The 11,452-nt window shown below is 41.3% G+C and overlaps 1 protein-coding gene across 3 annotated transcripts; it reads right to left on the reverse strand.

The window, feature by feature from the left end:
• Positions 1-262: 262 nt before the first annotated feature.
• On the reverse strand, positions 263-4,243 carry mych (myelocytomatosis oncogene homolog). 3 transcript variants are annotated; one of them, XM_079460397.1, is made up of 3 exons: positions 4,070-4,243; positions 1,983-2,528; positions 263-1,608 (listed from the first exon to the last, which is right to left on the reverse strand). In XM_079460397.1, exons 1-3 carry the CDS (start codon positions 4,104-4,106, stop codon positions 1,058-1,060), a joined length of 1,134 nt encoding a protein of 377 aa, XP_079316523.1. In that variant the 5' UTR covers positions 4,107-4,243; the 3' UTR covers positions 263-1,057. The 3 variants fall into 3 exon arrangements, with proteins under 3 accessions (XP_079316523.1, XP_079316525.1, XP_079316524.1); XM_079460399.1 differs by lacking the exon at positions 4,070-4,243 and adding an exon at positions 3,850-4,018; XM_079460398.1 differs by lacking the exon at positions 4,070-4,243 and adding an exon at positions 3,230-4,018.
• Between the last annotated feature and the right edge of the window lie 7,209 nt (positions 4,244-11,452).

The following is an 11,452-nucleotide window of genomic DNA, read 5'->3' on the forward strand; positions in this document are numbered from 1 at the left end:
GAATGTGGTTAAATTTATGTGGGTTAGTGCTATTAGATAACAAATCATTTTTATTGATCCACTGCAATCAGGTCAGTAGATGATAACCACCCCTGTTACCTTGACCAGATTTCTATCACGGCTCACAAACATTCACATTCTTCAAAGGTTTTGACCTGCCAAAAATTTGACCTGCCAGAAAGCCACACCTTCCTCTTAACAGTCTGCTGATAAGACGAATGATTTATAGGATGGCACCAATACACACACCCAAACACAAACATGTTATATTGCCCATTCTTTATTACTTTATAAAACAAAGTGCAGATGAGAACAGAACTATTTTTTCAAAACCTGCAAATAAACCAAGAAAAAGACTAAATAATTTATGATACATAATTAACAGGTTGTATTTACATGAAAAAAAATTGTACACTTGCCATTATGAAGGCAATAAAGTAACCAGGAATTCTCCTGGTAGAGGTAGCCAAAAAAATGGGAAGGAACATACAATGAATGACAAAGTACAATGAACAGAGCAAGACACGTGGAGTTGAAAACAAGAGTGTGATGAACACGCCCCTTAACTCCAAACCGCAACATAAGCTATGCAGGAAATCCAATATACTTTAAATTTCCAGTTAACATCAAGGCCATCTTAAAATTTAAACCGATTACATTCAGACCCTTGTTTTTAACATCCTTTGGATCCAGCCCAAATGTTACAAGCATAACGGTGTGCTAACAAGAAACTGTAAAACGCGTAATGTTGATTTAGTCACTTTAAGGCTAACAAGGATTTTAACTGGCAATGAATTAATCTTTAAACATACAGTATATGAAACATTAAGACTCGTGAACATATGACTTTGGCAAAGTCACCACACTGAGAACAATTCTTGCATTGACCATGCGTGTTTTCAAACGGAACAATCCAAACTCTCCATTGAGACATTGAGGTATATGTTTTCAGTCAGTCAACAAGTGTTGCTTTGCTTGTACACATCTCCGTTACGGTCTTCTGACCAGCAACCAAAGCTGGTTAATGTAGTCCCAAACATTTGTCTTCCCCCAAAGTTCAACGTCGTTTAATCTCGTCTAGTCTTGCTTTCAACCGGAGATTCCTCGCTTCAAGCCTCTCCAATTCCTGAATTTGTCTCTTGTTCTCTGCTTCCAGATTTCTGATGCTATCTTTAGCTCGCTTCAAAATCACAACCTTTGAAGCCTTGTCGTTACTGGACAGTTCGGGCACGTGGTCCCGCAGTCTCAGAAAGCAGTTCTTCAGCTCGTTGCGCCTTTGCCTCTCCATCACGTTGTGAGTCCTCCGTCTCTCCTCCTCGTCCTCCATATCCGCCCCTTGCCGTGAAGCGAGGTTGCGGGAGCGCCCCGAGCTCAGGGCGCTCCGGTGGGAATCTCCAAGCACGCGGCTGCGCTTGAGAGAAGGGGTGGAAGACGGAGAGGGCGGGGCAGGAGGAGGGGAAGCTGGCCGTGGCGCTGCGTAGTTGTGTTGTTGTTGAATTTCAAAATGATGGCGCTTGAGAGCACGCTGCTGCTCCTCCAGAAGCTGTTGATGTTGTGAGCGTGTCAATGCGCTTGACCGCCTGACGGTCACGACGTCAATCTCCTCATCTGTGGAAATGAAGATAGATACGATTTATTAAACTTAACTTGAAACATATTAAACGCAAATTTGTTAATGAGAAATCCTTTTCATAGACAGAAAATTCCGGTAATCAATGTTTTTTACTGTTATACAGTAGGGGGTGCTGTTTTTATAACGTTTTTTTATCCTACCCACACATTCAAGAGAAGAAAATAAGAAAGTTGTGCTTTTATACTCATAAAAATGAATATTCTGATGACCATCAAAGTTTTGTGACAATAAAAAAGCTTCAAACTTTATTCTACCGGTTCCAACAGACCCCAACTGAATACCATTAGAGAGCATTCAAATCAATGTACATTGCAACCATTAGAAGATTTTGTAAATGATAAAGACTCACCAGAATCACTAGCAGACGATTCTCCACCAGTGGACAGTGAACCATAGTCAGATGTGGACTCGATCTGTTCCTCTCTCTCCAGAGGTAAATCGTCGCTCTCCAGAGCCTGACAGGCGAGCGCCACATTGTGGCAATCCAACGTAGAGCCCGCGATTTCAGCAAAAATCTGAGTGTCAATATCGGATAGCAGGGGACTCGTGGAGAGGACGGCTGAAAGTTTATCCTCCATCTGTTTATCCCCGCCGGTGTGCCACAGACAATCGTCCGGCAGCGGATCCTCTGCCGCCGACGCAGCAGCCGTGAAATCGCAATTCCAGTCCAAGTGGAAGTCGCTGTCCTCCATCAAAAGTTCAGATACCAACTCCAACTGCTCCACCGTGGACAGAGGTTTGCAGAGTCCGGGCTTCATCGGTGGAGACTGTGGCGGCGTGGGGATGGACTGCAAATCTTTCATGAGAATCTGGCAAAACTCGTCGTCAAAAAGCAGCGGTTCCGACTCGCAGAGCCAGTCGTGCGACGGAGAACAAGCCTGCAGCATCTTAAAACCTGCGCGAGAGCAAAATCCTTGAAATAAATATCAAAACGATATATCCAAAGAGAATCCGATGCGTTGTGTGACGGCCTGCGAATGTTGTTCTGTGCGCACAGCCGATTGTAAAGTTTCCCGGCAAGCGCGACTATTTATTCGTGTTTACAATGGTCGGCCCCGCCCACGGGGCGGTGTTACGGTTACGTGACGTTACCGAACAGCTGGAAAGACCCGGCACGAGGGTTTCATTCCGCGCAAGTTTCCAACAAATTTGCGAGGTGAAAAAATGCGACTTTACAATTAAAGTCCAGTTAGATGCAATTTGCGATCAATGAGCAAAGTTTTGTGATAAAGTCTGAACTGAATGCCCTAACGCGTTAAGTGTTTAACAACGCCCTTGGGCTTAAGTTACGACACCAATAAAACTAAAAATCGTAAATAAAATATGAGTTGACCAGCACAAATGAAGTCGAACCAATGCTGCGAACTAAACGACAGTTGCTTTTCTTATGCATTCGTTGTATTACATATTAAATACAAAAAGAACGTCACGAAAATGATCAAAACGACACGTTAAACAATACTCGAGCGCGTTTTTGCGTACCGTGTAACGCATATCGTGCGACGGCAAAGAGATCAGAGGTTCGCGTTGTAGTATCATCTGGCTGAAGCCGGTACCGGTCGCACCACATGCACGAGAGCAAAAGTCACATCTTACCTTTCTCCACAAATCGCGTCGAAAAAACAACCAGCAAATGTCAGCAAACGGCGTGCTCGACTCCGAAACGATCGCTCGGTTAAAATGAATTTAAAAACGTACAAGAACCGCAAGCCCTCGTTGCGGCATGACAGCGCCCACGCGTACCGAAGAAAGTAGTGGGTGTGGCGACCGGCAAACTGGGACCATTTAAATTTAAAGGCCGACGCACTGCCGTGTCCGTCCGCGTACGCAAACTCGCGCCAAAACGTATTCGACAAAGGGTGAATTCAAACCGGCATCACAGCCACGCCAAATTACGGTCTTCGTTCCGTCGTTTGATTAAATCCTTTACGCAAAAGCAAGTACGGAACCGGCGTTGAGTCCACGCGATGCGCGGCCGACCTAGTGCCCGGCGGAGGGATCGTGTACTCAATGAACCGTAAAATTCCAAGAAAGGGACGGCGGGTTCTGGCTAACGCACGTGTGCGAGTTCACAAATGCCGGGTGCTGCGTTTGCTTTGCAATGGCGATAGTAGTGGCTATAAAAAAGAGAAAGAAACGAGAAGAGATCACGTTGTCGTGTGGTCTGTTTTGGCGCGTAAGATACGTATAAGGACATAGCGTTCTTAAATACACACCCCTAAACTGCACAAAGATCTTGCGCTACACCAAAGTACACACATACGTGCATGTACCAGTTTAACCTTACGGCGAATACATTTGGCAGGGAATATATTGACAGACGGTTAGTAGATATTATAGACGTATTCGGAGATCACGTAACAAAAGACTTCCTGCTCAACACGTGCTTTCCTCAGGTGACACGAGTGATTTATGAGTCTCTTGAATTCAACATACGGGCAGATTCTTGCACGCTTCGCGAGTTCTCACGCATGCATGTAGAGATTGTCCTGCAATGGTGATGGTAGCAATATTCGACCCCAAACTATTTAGAGAACAATGAAACGAGCATTCCTTTAAATGTCCTTGAGGAGCGAAACGGCCAGTGTGCCATCTAGAGGTCAGAGACGGAATGATGCCAGTGTGCCAAGCCCTAGTGAACCCCGGGCAGGGTTACAACACCGCTTGGTTTACTTTCCTTCTAAGCGTGCGGTGTTTAACATAAGTATTCTATATTAGTCCCATGCAATCTGGGGTTTTTGCACTTTGATCTGCAATCCATTTCGCAAGGAAGCGCAAATAAATGCAATGAATACGAAAAGCTGTGCTTAAAGGGACGGACAGTGTTTGGACATGGGAAAGAAGAAAGATATATGTGCGGCTTTACGTTGTTAATTTCTGACTTTGACAGGGATACACTTTAGAGAGAAACGACTTTGATGTGGTTTGCGGTGGCTGTGTGTGGTTATTAAGCTCAACGGGAAGCATCATGGAGTCCGTGTTTAAATGTCCTGCATCGGCCGTACGTATTGCTTCTAGCTATTTCCACAATAGCTCCCACATGCTGTCCGGCTACAGGTTTCAGCCATTTGGACAGGCAATTCAAATCGGTTGCTTTCACTGAACAAGGAAAACGATTGTTGGGAACATCTATAAGGAAACGTGGCGATCGTAAAGCACTTCTAAGAGTTTTCGCTCTTATCAGGATTGTATGAGGTAAAGACGGATGTACACTGAGATAAGCATAAGGTGCACAAAGGCTACTTTCACACGCTGTCATATTGTAGCGTTCGGCAGGTGGAAATTGCTTAAGTACATTGTGTGACCAAGGTGGAGTCTGTACAGTGTTGACTGAGCAAATAAAGAGTAGCTGTAGAGAGAAGATACGCACGTGTTCTTTTCGTTTTCCTTATAGACAAGATATAAAATAAAGCTAATATCGTTGTACAAGAGTGCGTTTCTTTCAAATGCTTGTGGCCTGTATCACGTTCTTCTGCAGAACACAAAATATATTTGAAAGAACGTTGGTTATTATACAACATTGACCCCCGTTGACTTCAATTGCATGAACACAAACCCACTGAGACATATCTCAAAATATCTTCTTTTGTCTTCCACATAAAAATACATTTTAGAAAAACATATGATGATTTTTGGGTGAAATCCTTTTAACGGTATACGACTTTCAACTTTTGATTCTACATCACGTTTGTGTTCATTTGATGTGTAATGTTACTTGAGTCGTGCATCTTGGCCGAGGCTGACCCAAGGGCCACCTAAATCTGCACCAAACCATGTCTGGTTTTAAAATAGGATCCATCTTCTCGTAGAGGTTGCTGAGAAAGTCTGACCTCTAACCTCGCCGACTCGACTTATGTCAGCTTGTCTCGACTGGACACCAGGTTCCTCATACCGAGAACTACCACAAGGTGTTGTAAGAGTGATTCACAAATGTTGTGGTTTTACTGTTTTCCCTGATAATATTGTCATCTGTGGTGAGGGGTGCCAAAGCAGGAAGACGGGGGAGATAAGACCCCATACTTCAATGTTCTCAGCAGGCGACCAAGCATTGCTAAAGAAGCAGCCACAACGTTCCTTAGAAGTGTGTGGTATGTGTTGGGGGAGGTATAGTGTATGTGTTGCATGGTCGTCTGTAATTTGGTGATAGTAGCTCTTTTAAACTGAGAACTTGCTCCCCCACAGGGGTCCTAATGAACATCAGTATATCTGTGCTCACGCAGACTGTAACTGATCCCTCAACGAAAGAGGGAAATTCCTCAGAAACCGATATGGATTTTTATAGAATCACCTTCCTTTGTGACTGATTTGAAGTTACCTGTATCCTTTTTTTGGTGGGTTGAATTTCCCCTTTGTAAGAAGTTGTAAGATACATTTAAACATCAAACACACACAAGCGTGCACTTTTTGTTGTGTGTTTGCAAAGCGAATGACAGCATTATTTAGCAGAAGTCAATGACTATAGGCCAAACAAAGGGGGTCTGAAATAGGCGTATTGCTGCTGTCATTTTGAAACCTTGCATTTTTTCCATAAATCATTTTTATTAGTCACCCTTTATGGTCATGACTGAGTTACGATTAAAACACATTTTTCAGAAGATCTGCAACCATATTTTTCTGAATTTTTTATTGGAAAATAGTAAACATTTTGGCTCCTATAAGGAAGAATGTCGAATGCTTCCTCATTAGTAAATTGCCACGGATGAAGCTTGGATTTTTTTGTTTATTTAAAGCTTTCTTTCATTTTTTCTTTTGTTATGTTCCATATAAAATGATCATTTTAAGGCCTACACTACACTATACCATCCAATTTAACTATGTGATAAAGTGTATGTATGAAACGACATATGACATATTCATTTTATCCATTAATTGTATTATTAGACGATTTAGGCATAAACCTAATGAGATCATAGTGGTCTAGTAATATTGAAAGTATTCATTCAAGATTTTCAAAGAAGCACACCCAAGTTTACTGTTACTCTTTCTGCTGTGACATGTTTCACTTCTGCTTTTGATACACTGTCTATTCGACCACACACCACTTACAGTTGAGAGCCTATAGCAGGGGCCCCTCAAATAGGGATGAATCAGCCACTACAGCAGTTCTGAACGTTACTTATGCAACGCTTATTTCTTTTAGACAGACTGACTGAATAGAACTCGCATTCACATTTCAACAAGCTTCATCGAAACCATAACAAAGTAGCATTTATTATAACGTTGCACAATACCAATAACGTTTATTAAACAAATCACCCGTGTTGCCTTCTGTGTGCGTTCTCACATGTAGTTTATCTGTTTATCTGTTGCGTTGATCGTGCAGTTTCAGGCCTCAATGCAGAACTTAGCTGTTGTGAAATCTAGTACCTTTTCACATTTTTACAGTTGTCAAATCTGGATAAATTTGGACGAATGCTTGTAACCAAACAGTTCTTGGCCACCATTGACTACCCTGGTAGGGAAAATGACAATGGTAGTCAAATGTGCCCCAGAACGGTTTGCTTTTCTACATTCATCTTCTTTTGTGTTCAACAGAACAAGGAAATTAATAAACCGATTTTTCCTACTGGGCCAAGAACTGTTACAAGCATTCTTCCAAATATCCTTCTCTGTCTTATTCAGAACAAACTAATTTATACAGATTTGGAACGACTTGATGGAGAACAAATAACTAGATTTAATTTTCGGTTGAACTGTTCCTTTAAGATAGTTATTTCATGCTATCATGTCAGTGTATCATTTGTGTGACAGATATGATCATGATGACAGTTTTGTTAGCGGTTGGGCTTTGTTCAAGCATTCAAACCCGTAATGTACCACTACTAAAATCCACCCAACTCTGAGTGGAAAAAATGCTCGCAATACATCATTGGTTTGTTTTAGAAAAACTTAAGCGCCACGAGGCTTCGTAAAATTGAGAATGTAAAATGTCATTGAACACACAACCACACACGCATGTCCATCCAAGACAACTAGAGGAACAGAAGGAGCTCAGTATTAGAATGAAAAACAGATGCAAACACACACGCTCGCGCACACACACGCACAGGCCTCCAGTCTCTCTATAAGAAACATCTGTTTATGTTAGTAGGGAAACTCTCCATCTGTGAGGGTTCCTAAGAGAAACTTCAAACTATGTCCCGATATAAAAACTCCTTGAGAGTTCCACGTATGCGTTTACAGCAGACAGTGCGAATCAAGGTCATCGCTGCTTATCGGTCCTTAAAGGGATAGTTCACCTACAAATGAAAAATGTTCATAATTTACTCAAACTCATGTCATTTCAAACCCGTATGACCTTTTGTCTTACATAGAACACAAAAGATATTTTGAAGAATGTTATTCACTTGCATTGGTTTTGTGTCCATACAAAAGAAATAAATGGGTGCCGCCGCTGTTCGGTAACCAACTTTCTTCAAAATATCTTCTTTTGTGTTCTGCGGAAGATAGTCGTACTTGGTTTGAAATGACAAGAGGGTAAGTAAATAATGACAGAATTACATTTTTGGTTGTTAACTATCCCTTTAAGAATATTTTGGCACTTTTGGAAAGTTCCCATGTCGTCTTAATTTCCCACTTTGAAAGATTGTGATTTTATATCAGTTACAAAAACTACGAGAATGATACACATTTTCCATAAATTACGGGACGCTATTTGTTTGAAGGTGCTTGATTTTTGGGTTGAGCTCAACTCTGAGTGGAAAATATATGAGAGGCAAACGCCGGCAACGTTTAAATCTCCTTCTGTGAAATTCACATGGCACCCACATGAGTGTTCGGCAGGAATGTGAAGGGGAGGATCTTATTTGAGCCTCTTCTTTGAATGTTCCCATCAGTATATTTCTAGGAATTCTAGATAGTAAAGAGTGTCAGGGAAGAGCAATGCTGGAAAAGCCAGACTACAGAGAGAGAGAGGGTGAGAGGTGACCTAAGATCGAGCAGAGAACTTGATTTAAAGTGGAGTGAAATCAGATAGGTTAGAGAGGGCGTTACTATAGTACACCCACATTTAGACCGTACTCAGAAAGAGTGTAGCACCGGGTGTAAAAACGACTCAGTGAAGCTACCACAGATGCCACGGGGCCCTGTATCAGCAGAACGTTGAACACTACATCCGTTTCTCTTGACCATATAGGGAAGAGAGTTGGCACAGTTGCCCCATAGCATTTGGTGACCACAACTGACCCGCAACCCGACGCCACGCGTGCCACCCCGCATTCACTGAACCCTTCATTCCCCAGGATCTCCGACTTCCCAGAAACAATGTCTCACTGTGCGCTGAACGCTTTCTTTAAATGCCAAACTTTAGCCTTTACCTTACTGCACATGCCCTACTACATTTTTGATGCTTGAAATCACAAAGACTGGCGATGGTGCATTCGGTTCAGTGGATTGCAATTCACAGCAATGTTTTTATTCTATGTACTTTAAGTAAGCCGAGATGCAAACCGTATTTGGCCTGTCAACTTCTGACGACTGATCATTTTACAGACTGACACTTTTAATAAAGCACATATTTCAGATTGTTATGGAACGACCTGAAGACTTTCACTGACGGCTTATACAGCCTATCCCTTTGCACAAAAGAAATGTTGTTGAGCCCTATAAGGACGAGAGTGAAATCACGAATTGAAATAAAAGCAATGCACAAATATTTCGATAGCTTTGACAATAAGGGCTGAGGATTTTCATTCAATACAGTTTGGATTGCATCACAACGTCCTGCGGTGCTCACATGCTGATGTTCACCTCCCTATGTGAATTCCATAACTTTTCGAAATAAGTAAACTTCCATAAGTTTAAAAACATATACCTAGTTATTTATATTTTTATTCATTTGAACAACAATAAGAGCAGCTTACGGTGAACTCAAGGTATTTATGGTATTTTATCAGCACGTGGGATCCTTGGAAATCAAGCCCATGACACACCTCCAAGCTGAAACTAGTCATGGGAAAAGGGAACGGGTCATGGGAATGTTTTCAAATGCTGGAAATAAAAAAAAAACGTTTTGAAAAATGTAAATAAAGTTATAAACGGATAAAGTTAAAAACAGAAAATCAAGAAAATGTTGATTGTTTAGCACATATGTGTCTTAAGTAGCACAGGAAAATTTTTAGTAACAGCCAAAAATACATTGTATGGGTTGAAATTATGTTTTTTCCTTTATGCCAAAAATAGGATATTAAGCAAAGATCATGTTCCATGAAGACAATTTGTAAATTTTCTACCGTAAATATATAAAACACTTTCCTCTTGTGAGTGGATGGCCTGCTACAGCGCCTGTGATGAACAACTTCTAATGCAATCTTCTCAATATTTAGATTTTTTGCACCCTCAGATTCTACAGTTTTAAACATATCCGCCAGATATCGTCCTGTCCAAATACACCACACATCAATAGAAAGCTTTCAACTGATGTAAAACATCTCGCCTTCACATCAATTTCCCTTAAAACTGGTTTTGTTGTCCAGGGTCACATATACGACTGTCAACTTATTTGGTTCTTGAGGTCATATTTGATTTCTTCTGTTCAACCAAAACTGTTTAAATCGTGCTGGGATTACTTGAATTATCAGTATTTTCAACCCAATCTCAGTGGAATTTGTAACTATTTAAATTTGTTGTAGAAACAACATGACGAGTTCCATGCAAGGTGACCCGTGGCATATGTAGACAGGAATAGCTCATTCTAAGGTAATGTAAACATAACGCTTTGTAATGTAAAGTCTTTATACACCTCTGAAGACATAGTTATGTATATTATATTACATAAAGTTGAAATATACAGCCAATTTAAGATTTATGGCACTGATCATCATACTGGTGGCCTTGCAGTGTTACTCCTCCATCTTTCGTAATGTATATTTCATAAAGTCAACCCAAGAGTCAATTGCCCAATAATCACTGTTATCTCAGAAAGATGGATGGGCAATTCAATCAAATGCGGGTGTCTTTCTGAACCACCAATGAATGATTGAGCTGTGCTGTAACATCTGCCCCATCATCCCGGGCTAGTAACGGCCTGTCAGTGGTAACTGCTCACTAACTTCTGTTCTATGCGCATAACCAAACACTTCAGCGGTGGAGTGAGCCCTGCTGTCTCTCTGCTGGTCCTCTATATGCACAGACTGCAAGTCTACTTAGTTTCCTCAATACCCCAGGTGGTCACATGACCAATCAATGAGCTTCACATGAAGCATCGTGCATTTGCATAAGCTTGCAAGCCCTGATGTTCGGTCTCTTTTTAAGGATCTGCATCTCAAAGCACGCTTGGATAAATGTATATGGGAGAGATTAACCGCAGATTACGGGGAGGGACGAAGTCAAGCGATGCTTTAAATTCAGTTTGATTTTTCCTCCTGTGTCTCTAATCCATCATCATTGACAGGGATGCTGAGGTTTCATGGATCGTGACGTGAGGAGCTGCTAGTGTGCAGTGCACTCTCAGCGATTAATGACATCACCGCCTTTTTCCATTAATTATTTATTTGGTTAGGACCCTCGCGACTCTTCCAAATGGCTCCTTTGTGTTCAACATTCACATTTTGCAAAGCAAATTAGCATCCGTATTTACTTAAATGGTCCAGAAATTAGTTAAAGAGATATTCCCTAAATAAATTATTTCATCCTTTATTCATCCTCGTGTTATTCAACCCTGCATGATAGGAAGTAGCCTATTTTGAGAAATTTCTCGATGGTTTAGTGTCCATACAATGGAAGTCATTGGGGACATATTTTGTTTGGTTACCAACATTCTTCAAAATGTCTCCTTTTATTTTATGCAGAAGAAAGAAAGTCATACAGGTTTGAATTTTC

The sequence above is a fragment of the Barbatula barbatula genome (genome assembly GCF_947034865.1).
Source record: "Barbatula barbatula genome assembly, chromosome: 7".
NCBI lineage: Eukaryota > Metazoa > Chordata > Actinopteri > Cypriniformes > Nemacheilidae > Barbatula > Barbatula barbatula.